This window comes from Rhinolophus hipposideros (genome assembly GCF_964194185.1).
Source record: "Rhinolophus hipposideros genome assembly, chromosome: 16".
Classification (NCBI taxonomy): domain Eukaryota; kingdom Metazoa; phylum Chordata; class Mammalia; order Chiroptera; family Rhinolophidae; genus Rhinolophus; species Rhinolophus hipposideros.
Genome location: NC_138062.1, coordinates 50,152,255 through 50,177,652, shown reverse-complemented (window position 1 = coordinate 50,177,652; position 25,398 = coordinate 50,152,255). Strand labels below are relative to the sequence as shown.

At 57.8% G+C, this 25,398-nt stretch overlaps 1 protein-coding gene across 23 annotated transcripts; it reads right to left on the bottom strand.

Annotated features, from left to right (window-relative positions):
* Positions 1–123: 123 nt before the first annotated feature.
* On the bottom strand, positions 124–14,175 carry SSBP4 (single stranded DNA binding protein 4). Of its 23 annotated transcripts, none has more exons than XM_081076557.1 (20): positions 13,835–14,116; positions 7,491–7,563; positions 7,117–7,178; positions 6,946–7,004; positions 6,289–6,393; positions 4,808–4,925; positions 3,672–3,761; positions 3,151–3,216; positions 2,888–2,947; positions 2,732–2,801; positions 2,503–2,570; positions 2,357–2,424; positions 2,066–2,111; positions 1,937–1,972; positions 1,776–1,830; positions 1,619–1,689; positions 1,450–1,528; positions 1,046–1,074; positions 834–941; positions 124–479 (listed from the first exon to the last, which is right to left on the bottom strand). In XM_081076557.1, the coding sequence occupies exons 6-20, from the start codon at positions 4,850–4,852 to the stop codon at positions 450–452; spliced, it is 921 nt and encodes a 306-aa protein (XP_080932683.1). In that variant the 5' UTR covers positions 4,853–4,925; positions 6,289–6,393; positions 6,946–7,004; positions 7,117–7,178; positions 7,491–7,563; positions 13,835–14,116; the 3' UTR covers positions 124–449. The 23 variants fall into 23 exon arrangements, with proteins under 23 accessions (XP_080932683.1, XP_080932680.1, XP_080932685.1 ...); XM_081076554.1 differs by having other exon boundaries at positions 6,946–7,030; positions 13,835–14,114; XM_081076559.1 differs by lacking the exon at positions 13,835–14,116 and adding an exon at positions 9,312–9,619 and having other exon boundaries at positions 6,946–7,030.
* Between the last annotated feature and the right edge of the window lie 11,223 nt (positions 14,176–25,398).

Here is a 25,398-nt window from a genome sequence, read left to right as displayed (position 1 = left end):
CCATCAAAACTGTTGCCTCAACCCTTAGGGACCTTCCAGAACTCCTAGGGCCTCTGCCTAAAAGGTGGGGCTGAGACCTTGGGGTGGAGGGTGTGGCTAGAAGCAAAGAAATCTGAGACCACATACCAAAAACAAAACAAATTACATTTATTGATGGGGTCCACCCCCTGCTGCCCAGGGGAAGAAAGGAAGTTCCCTCCCAGGAGTACCCCAGGACAAAATAGAAATGGGGGGGAGGGCCCGTACAAGAAAGAGCCTCTCTGAGGTCCTTGCATTTTTTATAAAATGAGAGTCTTTCGTGTGGGGCCTCCAAGCCTTGACCAGGAGTCCAGTTGCCCGAGGTGTGACCTCAGACCCTACCCCTGCAGACTACCCGAGCCCCTGGGCCTGGGCCTGGGCAGGGACTCAGCAGAGGCCAAGGCGGCAGTGGGCAAGGGGCTGCTGCCCCATCACACGCTCATGGTCATCCCGGGCGAGTACTGCGGAGAGACGGGGTGGCGCGCAGGGCGGGCTCAGCTCACGCCTAGACTGGGACCCGCCCCCCGGGGAGAAGGGACAGGGTGGGGCGGATGTGGGGAGGGGGGAAGGTGTTGAAGTTAGGGACGTGGGGCCGCCCTGGGGCGCGGGTCCCAGGGTGGGGGCGGGGTGGAGGCGGGGCGGTGAGACCAGGGTGGGGGGAGGGAGGGAAGGGGAAGGATGCCGCGGCCGCCCCCCCACCTGGCCCGCCGCGGTCACGGTCTTGCTCTGGCCCCCCGGCCGCCCCGCCGGGGCCTGCCCGCCAGGCCCCTCCGGCCCGACGCCGCCGCGGGGGGGGAGTCGACGCAGTCGCTTACGCTTTCGCTCGGGAACGGGTGCAGGAAGGTCCCGGCAGCCGCCATCTCGCCGTCGTCCCGCGGGGTGCCCGGGGCGGTACTCAAGCCGGCCACGGCGCCCGGGGAACTCTGGGGGCGGCCGGTGTCAGCACGCGACTCCCGCCTCACCCGCTGGCCAGGACCCCTACGCGGCCCGCCCCGAAACCCCACCCCGCCCGAGTGCGGCCCCTCACCTTCGGCAACCCGTCCATGTCGCCCGAGCCTGTGGACATTTACACGGGAACACGCGGCTCAGACGCGCCTGCGCTGGGCCCGCCCCCCAAGCCCGGGATCCACCGACCCCTCCTCCTGGAACACCCCCCGGCCACGCCCCCTCCCTCGGCCCAGCCGCTGGGCGTCCGAGGCGGAGGGCCCGAAGGGGGATCGGTGCCCGTGGCCAGGCGCGCCCACGGTTTAGTTACTGGACCCTCCCCCAGCGCATCCCTTGTCACTGAGCTGCCCAAGGAGGCTCAGGGCGCGACCCTGACGCACCGACAGGGAACACAAATGGAGGAGCGGGGAGGCCGCCAGGGGGCGCACAAAGTTCGTGAAGCAGCCTGCGGCAGGGGTGGGGATGGGTCGCTGGCTGCCCACTCACCCAGGGATCCGTTCACGTGGTGAGGTTCCAGCGCACTCATCGCGGCCATGGGGCCCTCCGAGCCGGGGCCGAGCGGGAACTGCGGGCAGAGGGGCGGCGTGGGACTGGGACCACCAAGCCAGCTGGGCCACCGCCTCCAGCAGCCACCAGCCTGCAGCTCCCCACTTACGTTAGCCCTGCCGGCGCTCGGCCCAATGGGGTTCATGATGGTGTACATGTTCTCGCTGGAGTTGGTGGAGTCTAGGAGAGTCGATGCATGAGGGCCAGGATGTGAGGGGGCCTCCCCCATGCACACCCCTCCCCAAGCACCGCCCAGGCCCTAGTACCTCCAGGGCTGGGCATGATGGGTGTTCCAGGGGGCCCACCTCCTCCTGGGGGTCCCTGCATACGGAGACAAAACGTGAGAAAGGGCCCCCACCTGCCACCCAACAACCCCTGCCCCCCCCAGGTCAGGTCACCCAGTCTCAGCCCCACTCACCCCACTCACCGTGTAGCTGCCCGGAGAGGAAGAGGAGTAGGGGATCTAGGGAAAGGGGCACCTGTGAGCAGTCTGCCCACTGTACCCCCACATCCCTAATCCAACCCACTCCCCTCCACTCCCCATTCTCCGACTCACCGAGTTGCCACTGGGGCTGGCCCAAGGGCCACGCACTCCGGAGCCCCTATGAGAGACGGGGTGGAAGCTGGGGATGGGCCAGGCAGCACCCCCACCACACCCTGTCCCACTGGCGCCCAGTGAGGTCCCCAGCTGCAGCAGATACTGGCTAAGTGGTAACCACCTGGAAATCCCAACCCAACACTCCCTGGCCTATGGGCCTCAGTTTCCCCACCCAACAGTGGAATAAACAGTATCTATCGTGCAGATTCAACTCAAGAAGCACACTCCCAGGGTCCCTTAGGGCCTTACATGTTCATTGTGGGCAGGCCTGGGCCACCGAGGGAATTGGGTGGGGGCCGCATGCCACCTCCATAGCTCTGTGAAGGGGAAAAGGCCGTGAATGCAAGCCCAGAGGGGTGAGCCCCGTAAGCCCCCTACCTGGGCCCACTCCTTACTTGCGGCCCAACGCTGGCCATGCCCCGTGGAGGAGTCACCCTCTGCATTGGGCCCATGCTCGGATGCCCTGCGGTGGGGGCAGAAACAAGGGGCTCAGGCCAGGACCACTCCTCAGGTGGATACGCGCTGGGGTTGGGGGGCTCTGCAAGGTGAGGCAGCAGAGACCGAGCAATCGGAGCTGGGGTCAACAGGTGGTGCGGGAACACCAGCTGGGGCTTCCCTACTCACCCTGAGCACGTGGGGAGGGATCCATGGCGCCAGGGAGGAGGGGCTGGGAACCCGGGAGGCCCACGGGAGGCTGCGGAGGGGGCGTGGCAGCACTGAGTGTGGGTGCCCCCACCCTGGCCCAGCTCCTGCCCCTCCCTCCCGTTTTCCCTCTCTCACCTGACTCGGCATCCGCAGGGTGGGCCGGGGGCCCCCTGGGAACCGCGGTGACATGAAGGGCTGGAAGAGGGTGGGCCGGGGTCAGCACCTCCCCCCACCCGCTTAGCCCCAAAGCTAGCGGGTTCCTGCTGCGCCTGGGCCCCCAGCCTGGCTCGCCCCCTCCTCCACGCCCAGCCAGCAAACCGCAGCCCGCCAGCTCCCAGTGCGTGCAAGTGCAGAGAGGGGCGTGCGTGGGACAGGGGCGGGGCGTCACATGTTCTTACCTGAATGTGAGGCCCCATCATGGGGGTGTTGAGGTTGTGGGGGGGCGGCTGGGAGCCCGGAGGGCCCTAGGAGGACAGAACCAGGTGGGTTGAGAAGAGCGAAGTCACCCGAATCTCAACTGTTTTCTGGGGCCCTGCTGAGCCTGGCCAGCGGAGGTGGAGAGGAGGGGACGCCATAGAAGCAGGACGGTGAGTCACTCACCCGTTTCCAAGACTGGGGGTACCCCCTACGGGAGGGGTCATGGGCGGGACCCGTGGTTCAGAGAGCCACGCTCTGCGGATCTAAGTACCCTGGCACGCTCACACGCAGGTCAAGGGCGCAGAGACCCCGCCCTCTCCTGCACTGGGCGAGGGCCCTGGGGCCCTTCTCTCACCAGTACCCCCAAGGCCCTCATGCGCATCACCACTGCTCCTACAACCCTCCCCCTCAGGGCCTCTCCCCATGTGGGACCCCCCACCCCAGCCTCTGACACATGCGCACGCAGAGCGTGCCGGACAAAGGGCCCCAGTCCTGGCTATACCTGGAAGAAGCCAGGTGCCATAGGGCCTGCTGCCATTGCATCGTTGGGGGCCATGGTCCCCATCACGGGGCTGGGGGCAGCTGCAGCGCTCTGCAGGGGTGGGGGAGACGTGAGGGCAGGGTCAGGCCACTTCCTGCCTCAGAGTTCTCTCCTCTCCACAAGCAGCTTGTCCCATAGAACAGAGAACCCAGGCCATCTGATCCTCTGTCCACACATGGAAGATGCCTGGAGGGTCCCCTAGGTGGCACAGCAGCTGCTCCCCACCCGTTCCCACCTCTGTTTAACAACCCTGACATGGCCACAAAGTCAGATTCACTGGGTGGCCTCAGCAGGAGCTCTGCGTCCTTGCTGCTGCACTTGGGATTCCTGAAGGTGGTCAGGACCCAGCTGGGCTGAGCCCACAGCCCAGGAAGAAGGCCCCAGAGCCCTGAACCTGAGGATTGTGGGGCTCTGAAAATGCCAACCACCCAGGGCTGCTGTGCACTCAGCCCTCCAGCACAGGCTGGTTCTTCCCAACTGAATCCAACCTCCTACAGGTGGGGGCACAGTCCCCCACCCTGAGTCCTTCCCAACCCACCTGGTATCCTACTGATTGGCAAGGAAGCTCCCTTAGCTGGACCCCTAGCTCTACATAAACACACCCCAAATAAAAACACAAAAGATCAGTGGGCAGCTTTAAGATGAACCTCCCTCCCCAGGGCTCTCCCATGGAGCTCCTGCACAGACCACTTTCAGCCCTCCAGGAGGGAGGGTGGGAAGAGCAGGACTCCTGGGGTGTGGTCTCCAGGTCCCTAACCACCTCTCTTCAGATGGAGAAGGGGAGAAAGCCAGGTGCCATAGGGGAATTCCCACGTGGGCCAAGGGCAGAGATGCAGGTGCAGGCCCAGAGCTGGCAGGGGGCAGGCTGACGGGTCACCTCCTCTGGTCCTTTGCAAGTCTCAAGGTTACCAGCCTTTGGGGCTCACAGCAGCGGGGGAAGGAGGATGGAGGATTGGTCTACAGGGCAGAGGGGACACATAAAGGATAGGGAAGGGCACTGAGTAGAGAGAGTACTTCTGAGGGCCCCTCAACTCCTGTCTGTCTGCGTCACCTGTCCTCCCCCACCAGGCCCCAGGAGAAAGCACAGTCCTGGTTACCGCTGTCCCTCGGGCTAGTGCAAGCCAGCACACAGGGATGCTCATAATTTCTGGAACTGCTGCCACTTGGGTTCACAGGGGTTAAGCACTTGCCCACTGTCACACAGCACTTCCTGTCCTACAGGAGAGGAACAAGGGGCCCTTGGAGACACGCGGCTCCCTCAGCGGGACTGCAGCCTGGCCCCCTTCCTGCCCCTTCTCCAAGGGCAGCCTCTAAAGACTCCTGCTCAAGTCCCAAGCTGGGGGTACCGGGGGACCTCCCTAGGCTTACGGTGTCTGAGAGCACTCCCAGCACAAGTCATCTTACACCCCAGGCAACCCTGGGGTGGGAGGACAAAGCTTTCAGCACTCCCTCCCTACTGCGGGGGTTCCCCCCTCCACCTCCACCTCACTCCCTCACTCACTCACACACACACACACACACACACACACAGCCCCATGTCTTGGAGCAGCTACTCCGGCAGGCGCCTGCCTCAGTGGTTTAAGGGGGACAGCTCTGAGCCCTGGGACTGTCCACTCTCCACTGCCTGACCCATAAGGAGGGTGGGGTGAGGGGAGCAGCCCCCTTTCGAGCCACAGCAGGCGCCAGAGCGTTTCCTGGTCGGGGAGAGTGGAGGCGGGGGAGGCTGCACGCCAGGATCCGGACCATGAGGTGTGGGGGTGGGAGGAAGGTGGGGCACCCCTCGTCCCTGCGGGTCCCCAACTCTAGGCCCTGAAGAGTTAATGCACGGCTGGCTCAACCTCCCTTGCGGGAGGCCCCAGCTGGACCCCTCCATGTCAATCATCCACCCAAAGTCGCCCAGCCCGCGTTGCCATGACGATGGGCTGGGCTCAGTGGCGTTTCCTGGAGACGTGGTGGCCCAGAGCAGGGAGGGGCGGCCGGAGCCCCCTTGAGAGGACGGGGGAGTCGGGTAAGGTGCCCCCAGCAAGAGCGGCGGCCGGCAGTACGGACCCGTCACCCCGCTGGCCCCTGGCCGTCTGTGCCTGCGCCAACTCCCCGGATGCGCCCTGCTGCCATGGTAACCGGCATGCGGCAGGAACCGCGTTCACGCCCACTTGGAGCTTGCGCACCCCGCCCTCCCGGGAGGCGCCGGGAGAGGCCGCCAGACCCGGGCGGGAACGGCCCCAGGGACAACCGAGAGGCCCACGCGGCGTAACGCACGCGCACTGCTCGACACCCCTGGCCCCCAGTTCTGGCGGGACCGGGACACAGGGATAGCAAATGCACAGTGGAACCTGATGGGGGCAAAGAGGGGGGACCCCGGCTCCCATACACGAGTGTACAGCGTGCATGGGGCGGTTTCAGGGATGAAGTGAACCCCCACCCCTTGTGGCAGCACCTTGGCCCTGCAGAGGCCCACGCTCAGGTGCCACTGCAGTGGTGGTGGCCAGGCCCTGGGAGGCCGGAGGAGAAGAGGTGAGGGCACCAGCTGAAGCAGAGTGGGAGCACAGGGAAGAGGGGGCAGAAAGGGGGAACTCGCCTGAAGCTGTGACTCCCCCAGAAGCCGGTGGAGCCGCGGCTTCCCCCTGGGGCCCACAGCCTGGAAGGGTGAAGGGACAAGTCCTCCCTGACCTGCACTCCACCTCTGAGGAACCAGGGGAAAGAGAATAAAGGCAGGGGGCTGCCACCTGTTCCCCATGACAAGATGCCACCATGCCCCTTATGTCACCCCCACCCCTGCTCCTCTCCAGACAGGCCTGATGCCCCCCCAACCAGGAGGGAAACTGAGGCCAAAGTGGTGAGTCAGCAACCCCAATCACAGAGCATGTCAGGGAGTGTCCCAGGTGCTGTTAGCCACCCCCCAGCACCCTGGCTAGGCTTCCACCTCAGGAGGCTTAGAAAGGCTGCAGTGGCGGTGGCCGTGGCAGGGGACAGGTGGTGGTGGAGGCAGGAGCTGCAGCCTGTCTACCCTGGCCCCTGGGGCTCGTGTTGGGGAGGAGGAGGGGCTGAGGCCAGCGCCGCAGTAACGTGTGGGGGTGTGGTGCAGTGGAATGAGCCTCCCCCACCCTGTGAGTGACCCTGGGCCCAGTAGAGGGCACAGGGCCCCAGTGCCCGGCCCACCTAAGCCAAGCCAAGGCCATGCAGGCCCCCCAGGCCCCAGCTCCCTGCCCGCGCCTGGCCCTGGGGTGGGACTCACGTAGTCCTGGAAAGCTTTGGCCTCACTGGAGTGCTCGCATGCCTCTCTGCGGTCAGGTGCTGCACAGTACAAGTCCCAGAACACGCTGTGGGCAGCAGGGGGGACGATGGTTTCCCCACCAGCCCCCACTGAGCCCCCTCCATGGCCTGCCCACGCCAGCCCCGCACGCACCACCACCAGGAATGCAGGAAGCCTGGGGGCTCCCCCAGCGTGATGTTCTTCTCCCATCGGATCTGCAGAGAGGAGGTAAGGCCGGTGAGGGGCCACCGCCCGCCCACCCCAGCCCCACCGCAGGCAGGGGACACAGGGCAGGGAACCAATGGACCAGAGCCAGGGGGCCCAGAGGGGACACCCGAGTGACCACACGGGGGCAGAACAGCAGGCATCAGCTCCTCGGATGGATGGACAGATGCAGTCAGCCACTGGCCCTGGCCCTCCCCAGCCCTGTCACCAGGGCCCGCCAGAGGGGCCATCCACCACTGGAGCCCCGAGAGACACTGAGAGGGGAGGGCCCTGGGTGTGGGAGAGACACCAGGCCAGCTTACCTCGGACAGAAAGGTCTGGGCAGACTTCTGGGCACCAACGTGCAGCAGGTACTCGTACACGTACAGCGCCAACCTAAGGGTGGGCCAGGGGTGGCTCAGGCTCTCAGGAGGCTTGGAATCAAGTCAGCCTTGAACCACTCCAAGGGTCCCTTGGAGGGGTTCTCAAGCCAGGCACCTGCCTTCTTGTGGGCAGGTGGAGACGAAGGGCAGAGGGCCCCCAGTGAGCCCTCCTCTCACCCGCCCCCAGCCTCACTCACTGCCCGCCCCCCAGGTCCCCTAACCCCCCTATCTCCTCCACCTCTCACAGGAGATGGTCGTCTCACCAGTCGCTCAGCCTGGCCAACTCCTACACATCCATCACCACCCAGCCTGCGGGCCCCTCCTCTCGGCAACGATGCCAGCAGTCCCCGACCCCCACTTCCAGGCCAAATTCTGGTCAGTTCAACGCCCTCTTGTGGGCCAAGTCCTAGCCCCATCCTGCTGACGCCAAGACGCCAGAGCAGCCCTGGCCCCAGGGATGCCTTCTGCCTGGAGAAAGGGCTCCTGGAAATCACTCGGGACTGTGTGCTGCATGGGGGTCTCCCAGCAGGCACTCTGAACCATGCGCCGAGGGCAGGCACCTCACTCGCTCCCAGGCTTGCCTGCCGAGGAAGGCTGGGTGTTAGTAGATGGGTAGGAATTGGCCAGGCTGAGCAACTGCTGAGGTCCAGGAATGGGTGTGAATAGCCCAAGCCTGCTCACCGCCCTACTCTCTGGGCAAAGACAGAGGCTGAGAAGGATCTGGCTAGATCCTGCCCACTTTGGGGGTCAGTGCAGGGAGCAGGAAAGGCTCGGGGAGGAGATGGCCGGAGACAGGGAGCAAGAGGAGGTGGGGGGAGGACACGGGCTGTATGCTGGCCTCCCCCCAGGAGCAGAAGGCTCTCCTCAGGACTCCCTGGGCCTCTTGAAGTAGTGGCCCGTGGTCCCACCACGTCCACCAAGCCCACAGGGTCCTTCTCCATCTGCCCCATCTCTGGACTACCCAGTGGTGGCATCTGACCCCAGGACACAGGTCCTCCTTCCTAGTCTAATGACATCTTCACATCGCTGCCCACAGGGTGCCCCACCCTGGCTTCCCATAACTCTAACTCGGGGTCCAGTCTCCCTGGCAACTAAAGGCTTAGCCTTGATGTGCCCCACCCCAACTCCTTCCTCCCCCCTCCCCGTGTGGTCCAACCTGGGTGGTCTGGCCTTGACTCACAGAAACGTGGCACATTCTGTCCCAGATCACCGCACTCACTGAATTTAGGGTCACAACTTAAGGGAAAAGCTCTCTGTCCTGCCATCTCCGTCACACACCGGGTCCAGGCCACTGCCTCTCTTACTGGGATTTTGACAGGGCCCCCCTCCAGTGGCTGCTCTCTCCCAGCCCCTAGAGTCTAGACACACATCCGACAGCACTTCTCACTCAGACTCTGCAGGGTCCTGACTCACACACTGGCCACCCTCCACCCCAAGGCCTTTGCACAGGTTGTTCCCCCACCTGGGACACTTCCACCTGAAGACGTGTGGCTCAAGTGTCACCTGTCAGAGGCTTCCCTGTCACACCTAACCCCTGCCCTGACCCATCGCCTTATGTCTCCCCACCTGACATGTCTGCTCACTGCCTGCAGTGCCCATTGGAAGGTAGCTAGGAGGTAGGGACTTGGTCTCTTTCCCTCCCTGCTGAGCTCACAAGTGTAGGACCCCCTGACTTGTGGCCACAGCCATAGGATGCCCTCCTGAGATACCCGGAAGACTAACCGAGGTGGTGCGTGACCACTGATAAAGGTCAGCACTTACTATTTTGATGTAAAGGATTTGGGGGGTTTCTCCCAAGAGCAAAGAGAAGCCAGAGAAGGTTCTTGGTGTCGCTGACTTCTCTGATGTGTTAGTATTTTAATTTTTAACAGGAGAGAGTCTCGGGGAGGAATTCTGGGCTGTTTTTTTTTATTTTCGATGAAAAGTTTTGAAGCTGGGATGTTTTGTCAGGTTGTTTTAGGACCTTCAGGGAGCACTTCCGGGGAGCACCGAGGATCATCATCCAGGCTCTGAGTTCGGTTACAGGGAAGGACTAGACTCTGGATCCAAAGCCCGGTGTAACCAATGACCTGCAGAACGAAGAGCCTGCCCATGAGACGGGCTCCTGCCCCCAGAGGACAGGTGGGTGGCAAGGAACATGGGGCAGCCCCAGGGAGGCCCTCCCCCCAAAAGAAACAGTGAGCTGAAGAATATGGGGTGCCCATCCCTGGAGTGCTTACAAGGAGAAGCGCACATGGGCTATGCAGGTAAGTGGTAACATAATGGGGTGTTAGAGCCACGTGAACTAAAATACAGCACTATCATAGTAATTATCAAAAGTTACCTTAATTATCAGGAATTATAGTAAGGGGTGCTCCCTGCCGGGTGCCCTCCAACCCCTTAAAGCCCCTGCATGCACATGCCGCTGGGGAGGGGCCCTCTAATCACAGCCTTGTGTCACCCCCCCCACCGGGTCTAATCCACCAGCCGGATCCCACTGATGCCCCCAAAGGACTCCCCAACCCAAACATGTCCTCCTTCCCCTCTGCCACCCTCAAGGCCAGGCCTTCAGCCACCTCTTTCCAAGGTGACGGCCACCCTCCTTGCCAGCCACCTGGCAGCCTCTGCTGCTGACAGCTTTTCTCCTACCTAGTGGCCAGTGAGAACCCCCCACTCACAAATTCCACCCTGGCCTTCCCCCTCCTCCAGTTCCCTCCCCAGATGCTTCCTCTTCTCGAGCCCTTCCCCAGACGCTCCCACCACCCCCAACAAGGATGCCTATGGCCACACCTGGAAGCAGGACAGACACAAGGTGAGTCACCTGCTGAGCCATATGCTGTCTCGAAACCAATCCCAGGAGAAAAAGACTAGATGCCCAGTAACACTGACCACGGTTGTCGTTTATGGAACTGTCCTCAGCCCCCACGGCAGCACTGAGTGCTCAAGCATATATACACGCAGCAGATGTTTAGACCTCTCCCCCCAATTCACAAAGGCAGAGCCTCTGGCGCCAAAGGGGAGCGGTGCTAAGGGAACTCCAATTCTCCCCGTCACCTTCATCCCTAATTGACCCCAAACCAACTAGCAAATAGAAGCACGAGTTAGTTCTGGGTGGCAGTTACTCCTGGGCTTTCCCATAGGCTCGGATTGTTTACAATTTACAGAAGAGGCGACGTTTTGCTTGCTGTAGGCAACCCACTGGGACCCCAGCCTCCCTCTCATCCTCTAGATTTTGTTATGTACCTCTGAGGGCAGGGACCTGCCATCAGCGTATCAGCAGGTGCTTGGTCTGTTTCTGGGGCAGTCTGGCCCGGATCCCATGTTGAGATGGGAGCCAGAGGGGCTCAGGAGAAGGTAGAGAGGAAAACAAAGTCCTGGAGAGCCAAGGACCTAAGCAGTGCAACCCGGTAACCCCATTTCAGAGGAGGAAACCGAGAGCCATAGGCAGGAAGTGGCTCTGTTGGTGAGTGCCTGCTGGGGGAGCTCTGCCTGCAGCCTCTCACCTAGCCCTTGTGCGAATCCTGCAAGGCCAGCAGGCTACATTTCAGATGGGGCAACTAAGGCTCAGAGCAGCCAGCCAGCCACTCTAGTGCTCTTCGTGCCCAGAACCTGTGAGCTTGGTTCCTCTCCAGGCCCAGGCATCCCCTTGGGTGAAATGGGGGGGTGCAACTATCTGGTATTTTCCAAACTTTCTTTAGCAGCAGAACCCCATCTCCAAATCAATGCTCATCCAGGACCCTCTACAAGAAACGAATGAGTACAGGATGGCTCTAGCCAAAAAGTGAACTGGAGAACATGAGACATGATGGCATCTTCAGCCTCCACAGGTGTGGGGGAGTGGGGTGGGGGTGGGGATTCTGCAGATTCCCCCACCCTTGGAGATGCTCTGCTGGGCATGGTTAGGGAGTGAGGGGATGATGGGGAGAGGGGCCAGGCTTCAGATAATCCTCTCTCCAGACCTGGCCAAGAGAAAAGGACAGGTTCAAAGACTCAAATCTCTCCTGGGAGGTCTGACAGGATCAAAACCCAACTCCCAACCCCACCACCCACAGCTCAAACCTCTGATTCTCTCTTCTCTGATCTCCACACCTAAGCTGCCAGTCATCAGATCTCACCCAGATTGTGCCCACCTCCCCCAGTCCTTGTCCTCTACTCCTGACCCCCTAGTCAGCCCCACTCCACAGGGGAGCCAGAGTGCACTTGCACACTCACAAGCCTCTCTGGCCCACGTGGTGCCCTGGTGGACTGCTCTTCTCCCACCCAGGGCAACAGCCCCAGCTCCTTTGCCAGGCCTCACCCCAGGGCCTTTGCACTTGCTGTGCCCTCTGCCGCCTGCTCTTCCTCCACGTCTCTGCACACGTGACAACCCCCTCATACTTCACTATTACCCACTTTTTTATTTTGCTTTCTTCATAGAATATCTTGATATTTCTCTGCTTGTCCTCCCATCCATTTGTCCAAGTAACTTGACATCTGCCTCCCTGTTAGGATGTGGGATTCTTCAGGGCCGGGACCTGCCTTCCCAGCCACCACACTCCACGCCACACCCAGACCAGGACACATGTGCTGAAGAAGTGAACTATTCCCTCTGGGTGAGTGGTCGCCCCCAGACCCAGAAACCAGGATAAGAGGATGGCCAGGGACATGCCAGGATCCCCAAGGGTGGGGTGTCTAAGCCAGACACACCCTGATTCCAACCTAGGCAGGGGCCAGGTGCCAGTCTCAAAAAGTCTTCGTGGGTGTTTGGAATTGGAGCCCAATCTCATAACAGATGGGCAAGGGAGGCCTGGAAAGAGTTATCTGCCTAACATCTTCTAACCAGAAGGATCTCTTCTCCAAAATGAGAATGGACACTTGTCCTTGAGAACAAGAGGGAGATCCCACTGTCAGACCAAGCAGAAGAAGCAGGACAAGAGAAGGGTACAGTAAACCCACATCCAGAGCTCCTCTTTACTGCCCAGACGTTAAAGCCTTCACTCCTGGCCTGGCCCTCAAGGAGCATCATCATGGGACTCCTACAGAACAAGCCAGCCTCCTCTCTGTTTTGGCAGCCTCTTTCCCAACAAGGCCACTCTAGACGGCTGGACTTCTTAGGATCCTGGGAATTGGCCATTGGCCATCAGCCATCAAAAGCCTTCCCTCCTGCAGGCCCCTTTTCCTGGCACTTTAACAATACTGCAAGCCACTGGGTGCCCTTGCTGTGGGAAGGTCACAGCTTCCAGCACCTTTCAAATCCTCCCCAATCCTAAGAGACAGCACTGTTATTACCTTTGCATTTCTCAGGAAAGTGAGCCTGGGCGAGGGGCACTCCCTCACCGTAAGGCACTGAGCAGGTAAGTGACAGTGCCAGCTTCAGAATGCCTCCCCGCCCCAGACCGAGTTTCCACTTCTGAGTGCCCCAGCCTCAACCAGCAGGGTCTGGGTGTTAGCTACCTGTCTGCCTATCAACGTGGTACCCACAGTCCAGCACGACACCCAGAAGAAGAAGGGGCTCTTCTGGGCTCCGCCCCAGGACTGAGCCCTGTGGCCTCCTCAAGGGCTCCACCCAGCTGCCCAGCAGACAAGTGGCCACGCGGGGCTGGGGCGGGCAGCCCTCAGGCCCTCCTCTTCTCACTCAAGCTCTTTCTGAGCGGAGAGGGGTCCAGCGAGGCCAGTCTCACCCGCCCCGGAAACTCCCCTGGAGGATCGGGCAGCGGTGGGGATCTCAACCCGCGCCCACGCAAGCCACCTCATTCACCCAAGTCTCCACCGACTGTCAGGGAGCTCTTGCGACCCTGGAGTCCCACTGGGATCTCGTGCGCCCCCTCAAACCCTCGCCCTCGAGTCCCACGCATCCCCGCCAATCTCCCGACCCCTCGAGCCTCTCACGAGTACGGCGCGCCCCTCAAACCTCACAACTCCTTGCGCCCCTCACGCCTCCGAGTCTCAAGTACCCCCTCACATCTCGCGACCCCTATGGCCCTTACGCCCCTCGGGTCTCGCGCGTCCCCGCAAATCTCGCTCCCCTCGGGTCTCGCGCGCCCCCGCAAGTCTCGCGACCCTTTAAGCCTCTTACACCCCGTGGGTCTCGCGCGCTCCCAACCTCACGACCCTTCGGACCCCTCCGATGTCGAGCGGCCCCGCAAATCTCGCACCCCTTGGGTCTCGGGGTCTCGCGCGCCCCCGCAAATCTCGCGGCTCCTCGATCGTGCTCGGGACCCGCACACCCGGCACCCCGCGCCCACGTGCCCCGGGAGGTGCCCGCCGGCGTTGGGGCCCACGGAAGCCGCGCGGCTGCCGAGCCCCGCCCCCGGCCCCCGACTCACTTCTCGCGGGCCTGGCTGTCGGAGGGCACGGCCGAGCCCTTGGCCCCCTTGGCGTACATGCTGCTCGGAGCCGCCGCCGCCGGGGCCCACACCTGTCAGGCGGCGCTACTGGCCGCGCTCGCCGTAGCCATAGTTACCCGGCGCCCCGGGCCTCACTGCCCGGAGCCCCGCGCCGGCACCGCGGGCATCATCCGCGCGGGGGAGCTCCACACGGCGGCGGCGGGGGCGGCGGCAGCTCCAGCTTCAGCTGCGGGTTTATTTTCTTCCTCTCTCCTTCTGCGCGGGCTGTTCCGGGAAGCGCGCGCCCCCTCCTCCCGCCGCGCGCGCCCCCGCCCGCCGCCTCCCCTCCGCCGGCGGGCGCCGCTCTTAAAGGGGCGATGGCGAGCGCGCGGGTGGGTCCAACCTCCCGGACCTTGGGCCGGTCGCGCACGCGCAGTGCCCGCCTGGGGGGGTCGGCTACGCACACGTAGGACACTAGTGGGGACGGCCACCAGAGACGCACAGCAAGAGACAGCTGATCACGGCTGTACGCACTACCCAGATAGGATCAGCCACCCAAATGGCATACCCGGGGACACAGCCACACACTCGGTTTCAGGCACACTCTTAAGACTCAGGGCACAAGCAAGTCTGCACAGATCCTGGAACAACTACTGATGGTCCGTAAAGCTACAGGAAGTCACATTGGGTGTATCATTCCACAGAGCCTCCCACACCCAGATGGCCTAGGGACACGCTGTCACACAAACAGAGGTATACACAGCCCCGATAGTAGCTGTCACAGAACAGCGAAGCACAACCCACCGCTCACATAGGCACACAGCCGCACAGAGACACGCGTGGGCACAGCCATGCCACAGCTTCCAGCACCTGGGGCAGGAGCCGACGCAGCTTCTCCCAGTCACCCTGGGGTATTCCGTCTAAGTTTCCCAAGGGCTCTGTCACAGACCTAGGGTTTCACGGAGCCTGTGGACACCCACAGCCACACAACACAAAAGATACCACACAGACAAGAAACTCCTGGGGTGCCCAGGCCAAACCCTGGGAGCCACCCACCGCTGCTTCACAGGCCACCCTGTGCCAAGAGTAGGTGCTGGGTGATTGTTGACTGACTGGGTGACTGCAGCTGGCTCTGCCTGTGTTGCCAGCTAAATGGGGAGCATCCAACCTTTAATTGCCCTTTTTCAGGAATCGGGTGCAGACAGTGGGTGCCCCACTTCCCCATTTGACTCCGTTTGACCCCAGGAGGTATGCAGAGGAGGTGTGGGTGAACACACGAGGACACCGCAGAGCAGAGATGCCTGGGCCCGTTTGCCAGGGTACCTGTGGGCCACGTTAGCAGACGTGTGTGTGGGCTCAGGGGAAGGTGATCCAGTTGTGAGGCCAGGTCTGGACTGTTTCTATGACTGTTTGCCATGGATATTCTTTTTTATCCTGTGCAACAACCGTGAGTATGTGTGTTCCTGTGTGAGTGCACGTTGGCGACGTTGTGCCTGGGGGTTTGGCAGGCACCCAGTGAAGGGTCACTGTCCGGGCAACTGGCTCTGGCTCTGCGGCAGTGTTGTGTGTCCGCGGAGGTTGTGCGGGGCCGAGTGACGCAGCATCAGGTTGTGTGCACACGTGTGTGTGAGTGTGCCTCCGCGAGTGGGTGGACTGGGACCTGTGTTATGTGGTTGTGCACTCAGGCTTCCTGTGACGTGTGCGTCTTGATGCGACGCCCACTTCCGCTGCCGGCGGACCCCCCCATTATGCCTCCCTCCTTGAGGCAGCCCCCCAGCCCCAGTACTGGAATCCCCCCCACACACTCAGGCCGGCAGGCGGGCGGAAAGTCCGGAGTCACAGGGGTTCCAGACTGGCGAAGAGGAAGGGAAGGGCCAGCCGGCGCCAGCTCCGCCTCCATCCCCAGGGGCCCCAACCGGGGGGTGGGGGGACGCCAGCCCTACCCACTTCCTGTCCAGCCGGCCGTCCCCTCCCCCAGCTTCCTCTCCCGCGGGCCTCTCGGCCCCGCGGGCGAAAAAAAAGGAGCCCGCGCAGAGCGCTAACAGGGGCGCGGCGCCAGGAGCTGGGGACTGTCCAGCGCCCGGGGGTCCACCGTGGAACGTGGCGTTAAGGATATCCTCATCCTAAGGCCCGCTCCCACCACCAATTGCCAGTGCCTACTCCCAACGAGGCACAGAGAGGATGTTGCTCACTCAAGTCATACAGCGTATTTCTGACAGCTGGGACTCCAAGGCCCCACAGACGCCACCCCTCCCCCGCCCCTTCGTGTATCTCCTAATGCTCCGTGGCTCCCCAAGATTCTGTGTGCTCTGGGCAGGTCCCTCGCCCTTTCTGAGCCTCGGTTCCTTGAGTCGATGTTGTCTCCCACCACAGAAACATTTATTGAGCGCCTGCTGTGTGCTGGGCTCTGGGGACTCCCGGGACACGTTGCTACTGCTTTTGAAGCAGCGAATCTGATGGGGAAAGAAGACAGTCAAAAGCTGGCGAGTTAGTAGGATAATTTCACAGAGAGCCACGTGCTGGGCAGAGGGAAGGGTCCCCGGTGGAGGGGACGGGGCAATGGCAGGGTCGGCTGGGCTCCCGCGGTCCTGCGAGCTGCAAAAGGGCAGGCGCCGCGGGCGCGAGCGAGGAGCGCGGTTCTCATGGCAACCTGGACGGATCTCCAAACACAGCCTCGGCGCCGGCGGAAAAGTCCTAGAAAGGCGGGCTCTGGGGCCCACGCAGCGTCTGGGAAGCTGAGCCGCGCGAACTTCCAACCAAGGCGCATGTATTGCAAGAGCAGAACCCACAGAAAGAGGCCCCCCACCCATGCGAAGGAGGGGCATGGGGGGAAAGGAACATTTTTTTCATAAGGGGAGGGGTGGATCCGAAAGATCTGGAATAAGAATGTTCAGACTGCAGTCACAGCAAATTCATAGGCCCTGAGGTGGGCACATAGTTCAGGTGATGGAGGCAGAACGAGGAGGGTGGTGTCGCTAGAGCAGGGGAAAGAGGTGGGAAATGATGGCTGGGCGGGCAGAGGAGCCCAACCACTCCCGAAGGGGATGAGTTGGGATTTGTGCTAAAAGCAATGGGAGCCAGGGGAAGCTGTGGGGCCCGGCCCCAAGGGGCGGGACCAGCGTCAGGAAGTTAAGGACCTCCATGGGGCTGCCAGATAGATTGGGAAGATGTGGAGGCGTCAGGGAGGTCGTCTCCCCGGGAAGAAACCCAGGTAGACAGAAATGGGCCATGGGCCAGCTCAGGGGCCAGGGAGAGGGTTCTTAAGCCAAGAGTGTGAAGGGTCAAGGCTGGATCCCAGACCTACGACCTCTTCACTGGCTCCCGGCCACTCCCATGTGGCTGTGTGAAGATTGCAGCCCTTAGCTGGGTCTCTTAGGACCACCAACGACCCCTTCAAACCTCACCCCGCGGGGTCGGGGAACCGTGCCTGGGATAGCCCAAAGCAGGCTGTTTTGTGAGGCAGGAGGACTGCCCGGAGGAGGGTCTGTCCCGCCCTCACTCTCAGACCCACCCTTCACGGGTCCACTTCCTGGCCTTGGCACTGGCTGCCCTGGCCGCCCGGAGCGCTCTTTTTCTGGCTCCAGGCCTGGCCTAATCTGGCTCCTCCTTCTTTGGCCCGACTGTTTTCCTTTCCCACCCCCTTCCCTTTCCTCCTAGCCCTCCCTGGCCACATCCCCCAGATTCCAGGTTCAGCACCAGCCTGGGGCGGACTTGTCACTGTTACATTATGATAAAATAATGCAGCAAGTATTCTGTTGGCAGCTCTGCCTCCCTTTGGATGGGCTCTCCTTGCAGACACAGCCTTGGGGCCAAGAATATGTTGCGAGAGTCTTTGAGGAAGACTGGTTTGGGTTTTCCTGATGATTTTTCTCTCCACAGGAGGTGAAGTAGCCCCCCTCATCATTAAAGTGGGGAACTTTGGAAGGGGCCAGGATCTGAGCTAGGGGCCCCTGCAGCCCTCTAGCCCTCCTCAGCCTTTGCATTGGAGGGGGCCACAGCTGGGAGCAGGGTCTGTGCCATGAGACGTTTCCTTTCAGAGCTGTAATTATGGGTAATTTTCTAATTGCAACACAAAAATTAAAACCCAAACAACACAGGAGTGGAGAAGCCACAGCAGCTGGTGAGCACAGGGGTGGGCTGGGGCACTGGGTGGGAGTTCCAGCCCAGAAGGGATGGGAGCAGTGTCCCCAGTCCCGGGGGGGGGAGGTTATAGTGGGGGGAAGAAGCACAGTCTGAGGGTCATTCAGACAGCATGGACTCCTTGGATAGCCAGCCACCACTTGGAGCCTCAGTATTCTGAATGGGAATTACATGCCAAGACTGCTCACCTGGAAATGGAAGTCTCAGATGGAGGATCTAGGCATGAGTTTGAACCCTGGCTGTGCCTATCCTGCTGTGTGGCCTTGAACAGGAGCCAACTGAACCTCAGCCCAGCCCAACCCACAGGTGCCCTGAGCCCTGTCCATCCTCCACAAGCCCGCACACTGCCCTGCCTCCAGTACTTTCCATGACTCCCTCTGCCATGCACTTGAAATCCAGAATCAAACTAGTCATCTGGAACCTAAGTACCCAGCACCTCATGGGAGAGGCAGTATTTCTTCTCCCCATGTTACAAATGGGGAAACTGAGGCTCAGAGAGGCACGAAGGAAGTCATGTGGGTGACCCAGAAGGAGCACCCCACTCACCAAAGTGCCCTCAGTGTCCTGCCTGGGTTTGGGACATTTACCCTGGGAAATAGGAGGCACTTTATGGGAACCTCAGGCCTGGGGGGGAGGGGCAGGGAAGAAAGGAATGGAGGTGGGGGAGTCTATAGCTGCAAAGAAAGTTCTGCAGGTAAAACGGAGGTCAGAACAGGAAAGCAACTTGCCCCAGGACACATAGCAAAGAGTGGAGGCACCAGGTCCCACTTTGGGGTGCCCTGGCAGCACCCCTCCCTCACTTCCTCTTGCCAGAGCCCCAGCCTCTCGTGGTGGAGGAAAGCGTTTCCATTGCATCCTAAGGTCCCATTCTCCCTCTGGGCTATACAGGAGGAGGAGTTTTTTCTGCCCCTGCCCCTTTTGGGACCCCCTCAGCTTAACAACAATGAGGAATGGATGCTTGCTAAAGCACTAGAAACTGGGCACTTTTTGTCTATGATTCTGTTGCATGCACCCAGCTCATTCCCACCCCAGGGCCTTTGCACAGGCTGTTCTCCTTGCTTAGGACATCTTCCGCATGATCGGTTTCTCTTCTTCCTTTAGGCCTCTGCTCCTGTGATGTCTCCTTAGAGAGGCCCTGCAGTGTTCTGGGTCACATTGTCCTGTTGGATTTTCCTGAAAATCTTGTTTTTACACGTTGATTGCCATGTTCTCTGTCATTCATGAATTCCATGACAACAGGGAATTTGAATGCTTTCTTCAATGCTGTGTCCCTAGCGCTTAGAACAAGGCCTAGCACAGTAGGCACTTAATAAATACCTGTTGATGAACTAAAAATTATCAATGTCCCCTCTATGCTGGGGTCTGAGGCCTCCAGTGTCTTAGAGGTGTCAGCCTGAGGGCCACACAGACAGTCATGACCCTCCTGTGGCCAGGGTGGGGTGTGGGGGGGTCAGAAGAGGGAAAAACCAGTTTTCTACTTCTGCCAAAGCCACCCACGCCTGCAGTTCCGAGCATGAGCACACGAGGGCAGAAGAGACCCGTAGGTCCAACTCCTGAGGGTCCCAGTAGGCTCCCTGGTGCCCTTTTGGAGCAGCTTTTGAGATCCCAAGTTTCAGGCTTAGAATCTAGTTGGCTTCTCTTGACTGACCTTGCCTGTGCCTTCAAGTGAGGATCCAAATATATGTTTACATATTTATGTATAAAATAATTTCATGGCAAAAAAAGAAGAAAAAATCATCCAGTTCTCCCACTACCCCCAAAAAATCTTGCTGTCATTTTGAACTCTTACCTGCAATTTTTTCCCCTTTTCTTTTTTTGTTTTGTTTTTTGTTTTTCCCTTTGAGAGGCCTTCTTTGACTAAACCCCAAAGTATCAACTACCCTATCTGGCTGTCTACCCCATACACTCAATTTAATCATTTCTCAATAGCACTATTATTTCCTAACCTCCTTTAAGTTTGCTGATTTACGATTCATCGTCTCCTCCACCGAAATGTCATCTTCCTAAAGGCAGGAATTCTGCATGCAGTAGGCACTCAATACATATTTGCGGAACGAATGAAATTTTACCAAACGTAAAATAAATCAAACCTGGAAAATAAAGCTAAATACACTCCTTAGCCCCCACCCACCCAGGCAATAGCTATCATGAAGTCAAGCCCACATCTGGGCATCCACGAGCACCCTGGAGAGTCACTGTGTGCCATGCAAAGGCTCTGCACACCCAGGGAGATGCAGACAAATGGGGCTTGTCTCTGAGCCTAATGGTCAAGCACACAGATTCAGAGCTGACCCTCAAGGGCTGTAGAACCTTGGGCAAGCTATTCAAACACACAGTGCTTCCGTTCCCGGGTTTTAAAATGGGAGCAATGACAGTTTTTATCTCAAGGGGCTATTGTGAAGATAACATCACTTAATAATAATTAAATAGCCAGTGTCTGGCTGCTGCTATTTATAATGAAATATAATTATATATTATAATAAACGTACTTATTTATATATATTTCATTATATATTAATATATTAGATACTTATATATTATATACTTATATATTTACTTACATAATTATATATAATAAATTTAAAATGTTTTTACATTCTAACTGCTGTATAGCATTATTTTTTTAATTGTGAGATAACTGATTATCATTATTTTTTTCTTCCCATCCCCCCACCACCCTCCCCTTTGGCAGCCATCAACTTTTTCTCTATCTATGGGTCTGTTTCTGTTTTGTTTATTTTTTATTCATTTATTTTGTTTATTTAGAATCCATATATAAACGAGATCCTACGGTATTCCCTTATAGCACTTCACCTATATTACTTTGGGGACGTCGAGAAGCAGCCCTATAACCGGAACGCAAGAACGTAATTATTTCGGAGGTCACTCCGAAGCCCCTGTCGCGGTGAGGAGAGAAGGCGCCCTGCAGGGGGCGCCGGCGAGCAGGTTCCCCGGGTCTTGGGTTCCCAGGGGACCCCCACCCCACGCCCACCTCGGGAGACCGCATAGCGCCTGCGCCTCATAGATGCCCTTTCCGAGGCACCAGGCGCTGGGGGGTTTAAAATCAATGATTTCATCTGTGGTCCAGGGCTGCTCCCAGGAGAGCCTTGTGGGCCAGCAGTGTGGCCTCCCGTGGCCAGAGCAGCAAAAGTGCTATCTGGCAGGTGGAACACCTTTGCTGACCGCACTCGCCTAAATGTCACATTTTTTTGCCCAAACCCCTCCCAAAAGTATTCAGTGGCTTCTCAAATTTTACTATAACCAATGAGGCCATGTAACCTCAAATAAGGTCTTTCTGCATCATTAAAAATTAAGGCTTACCTTCTGAATTAGAGTTTTGTGCGTCTGTGAACCATCATTTACTCCTCCATGGGACACTCAGCTGGTGTATTGGTCAGACATGTTCCCAGCACCAGACACGTGCTCACGTTCACGTCTGCCTCCTAGCCCTTCACAGCCACCCTACATGGTGGTTACTGTCCTCGTTTTAAGAGGAAGCCAGGAACGGCACAGAGAGGTTAAGGTACTGTCCCCAGGTCACACAGCAATGAAGTGGCCAAGCAGATCTCAGCCATCGTTTGCTGAACGAATGCATGGATTGTCTGCAGTCGCCTACGTCCGCCCAAGTTCCAGGATTGCTCCAAGTTGGATTCGCTGCCCCAGCCCGGCCCTTGGTTATCACACCGATTTCCTGTCTTGACCTGCTGGCTCCAGAGCCCCTCAGATGCCTGAAGATCCCCAGACCCCCTAAATAGCCTTTCCTGCTGGGTCAGGCTGCACCCCACCCTCTCATGTGGGAGACAGGACTGGGACTGTAAGGGAAAGCAGAGTTTCAAAGGCTGTCAGGAGAGAATGGAGATGGCAGGAAGCCAAGAAGGAGGCTGGGCCAGAGAGTCTAGGGGCTCCTGGGGACAGGGCCCAGACTGAGACTTCCCCCAGCACAAGGTGGGCACAAGGAGATCAGAAGGTGTTGGGAGAATGTGGCTGAATTGAGGGGGCCACACATTGGTGGCCCTGTGGCTGGGTTGCCTCAGGGTTGCCCTGTGTATCTCTGTCTTTGCTCCCCTCTGAGGGTCTCTGGAGCTCTCTGTGCTGACAGGCTGGCCCTGCCTAGGACTCAACCTGTGTCAGGCAGGCAGCAGAGGGAGTATGAAGATGTGCTCTCCAGAAGCTTCTGGCTCTCCTCAGCCAGGGTGTGGGACAGCGGAACCCAGAGCTCCCTCTCGTCCATAGGGGAGGCAGCTGAGGCTGCAGCAGGAGACCCAGACCCCAGGCCTGTCAGACCCCCAATATGCTCCAGACCCCAGGGCCCCCAGATGTCAGGAATTTGCAGACCCCCAAGCCCCAGGACCTAAGGCTTCCAAAGTCCAGAACCCCCAGATGTACAAAACTCCCGGCCCCCAGGTCCCCCAGACCCACCTCCAGAACCCACTATCTCAGGCCTGCCTCTCCCCTTCCCCTTTTTTCTCCCCTCCCCTCCCCTCCCCCACAGCCCAAGTCTCTGGTGCTTCCCCATTTCTTCATTTCCTCCTGTTCTAAGAAGCCTCAGTGCTGGATGCTGCCAACCCCTCCCAGGGCATGGGGTGTGGGGGATGGCCACCTGTCCCGAGGCCCTTGGCCTGAAGCCTAAGTGTCTTCCTGAGTGTCTTCTGTGTGTTTGCTGGCATCAATGTTTTTTGTTTTTCTGTTTTTTATTTTATTTTATTGGGGAATATTGGGGGGGAATATTGGGGGACAGTATGTTTCTCCAGGGCCCATCAGCTCCAAGTAATTGTCCTTCAATCTATTTGTGGAGGGCACAGCTCACTGGCCATTGTGGGAATCGAATTGACAACCCTGTTGTTCAGAGCGCCTGCTCTAACCAACTGAGCCATTCGGCCACCCCAATGATCTCAGTGTTTTAGTTGAATGTGTTGACTACAATTTGCATTCACATGAAATGATAGGATCCTAAAATAAAAAATATTAAATTGTATACAGTGTGGTTCTCCCTCCCACCTACCTCCCACTAAGAGGTTACTATAGGAATTTGTGGTTTTTTGTGCGTTTCATCCAAAGTTGCTTTAGGCAAATGAAATCTAGATGGTGATGATGAAGATGATGATGATTTGCTGTGGGACAGAGTCCCAGAGAGCAGTTTCCAGGCTCTCGGCCTCACATGGAAAGGTGCTGGTTCAGGTAATAAATGGCCATCAACTGTGATTGGATGGCAATCAGCTGTGGCTAGTTGGCCGTCAGCTGTAACCAGTGAGGCATTGGCTGCTAATATAACTGCTGTGGCTACTCTAGCAGAAAATGGGGGCTAGCAAGAAGATGGTGGCTGAGTTAGCAAGAGCGGATTGCAGTTAGCACGGTGGATTGCAGCTAGCAAGTGAGCTTGGTTGTCAGAGAAGTGGACAGCAGGTTACGGATAATGTGGCTCCTGCTTCCTGTGTCTCCAGCCCAGACGCCAGCGAGAATATAGTGACTCCCCTATCTATGGCTCCGTGGGTGTTCCTTTTTGGCCTCACCATGTCCTGCGTTCTTATGTGGGGAGTGGGACCAGAGACCCAGCATGACACCCGGCATGACATTTGCCTTTTTCAGTTAACATTTTCTCTTGGAGACATCTGCTGTCACCCAGGCCAGCTTCCACTCCAGGGTCTTTGCGGAGACTGTTCCATACTTTGGATGCCTTTCCCCCACCTCCTGACTTAATAAGCTCCTTTATCCTTCTCAATAAGGGCTCCCTTGATCTTCCCATTAAAAAGTTACCACCTTCCCTGTTGGATTCTTACCTTTATTTTTCTCTGCCTCACTCCCAAACACCTGTTACATATTTTTCTGATGGATCCTGCCTGTTGCCGGTTTCCCTAATAGCTACAAGAACCCCACAGAACAGGGATTTTGTCTGCTTTATTCATCGCTGTATCCACAGCTCCTAGCCCAGTGCCTGGCACACAGTAGGGGCTTCACAAAGGTTTGTGGAGGAAAGGAATGAATCTTTCCTTACTGGTTCATAGAGATCTATAATTTCATTTTCATAACTCTGTGGCACCACCCAGAATGCATGAATTATTATTGATCTAACCAATCCCTTAGGTTGTTTCCATTTTTTTATATATATATAACAAACCTTGCTGCAATACATCATCTCATAGCCGTGTCATCTTTTGCCTTCTCTCTTTTTTTATTATGCAAAATACACTTCACAAAAAATTTACCATTTTATCCATTGTAAAGCGAACAATTTAGTGGCATTTAATGCATTAACAATGTTGTGCAACCAGCACCTCTATCTAGTTCCAGAACATTTTCATCACTCCAAAAGGAGACCCCATCCCCATTAGCAGTTACCCTCCCCAACTCCTCCTCCCCCAGCCCCTGGCAACTACTAATCTGCTTTCTGTCTCTATGGATTTGCCTGTTCTGGACATTTCGTATAGATGGGATCATACACTACGTGATCTTTTGTGTCTGGCTTCTTTTCCTCAGCATGTTTTCCAGGTTCATCCATGTTGTAGCATGGCAGTGCTTCATTCCTTTTTTTAAAAAAGATTTTTATTAAAATATAGCTAATATACAATAATATATTAGCTTCAGGTGTACACCATAGTTATTTACCATTTGTATATCTAAAGAAGTGATCATCATAAGTCTAGCAACCATTTGACACTGTACCACGCTAACCCAATATTAGTGCCTATATCCCCTATGCTGGACATTACATCCCCATGACTTATTTGTTTTTCTAAATTTTATAATAGTTTCAGGTGTACAGAGCAGTGATTAGGCATTTGTATAATCTATGAAGTGATTCCCCTCAATAAGTCCAGTGCCCATCTGACACCCTACATAGTCTTTACATTGTTGATTATGTTCCCCATACTGTATTTCACATCCCGTGACTATTTTGTGACTACCAATTTGTACTTCTTTAATCCCTTAAAATATGGAACACTTCCCAAATTTTTGTGTCATTCTTGCACAGGGGTCGTGCTGATCTTCTTGGTATCGTTCCAATTTTAATATATGTGCTACTGAAGCGAGCACAGCTTCATTCCTTTTTATGGCTGAGTAATATCCCACTGTGTGCGTGGAATGTGTTGTGTTTATCCTTATCAGTTCACATCCCTGTCATTTTGCAAACATGCAGATATCTGGGAGAGTGCCACAGTGGGATTACTGGCACAAGTGTTCATGATTCTGGTGGCCTGTGCCAGGGTGCCTTCCATGGGGGTGGCACCATGGCTGCTTCTCCAGCAATGTGTGGAGTTACCTGTTTCCCCACAGCCCGGCCAGCACAGGGTGTTATCATACTTTTGAATTTTTGCCGATCTGATAGGTGAAGACAAATGGTATCTCAGAGTTGTTGTGATTTGCATTTTCTTATTAGGAGTGAGTAGCTTTGGGTGTGTTGAGGAACAACTTGCAGTCCTTTCTGC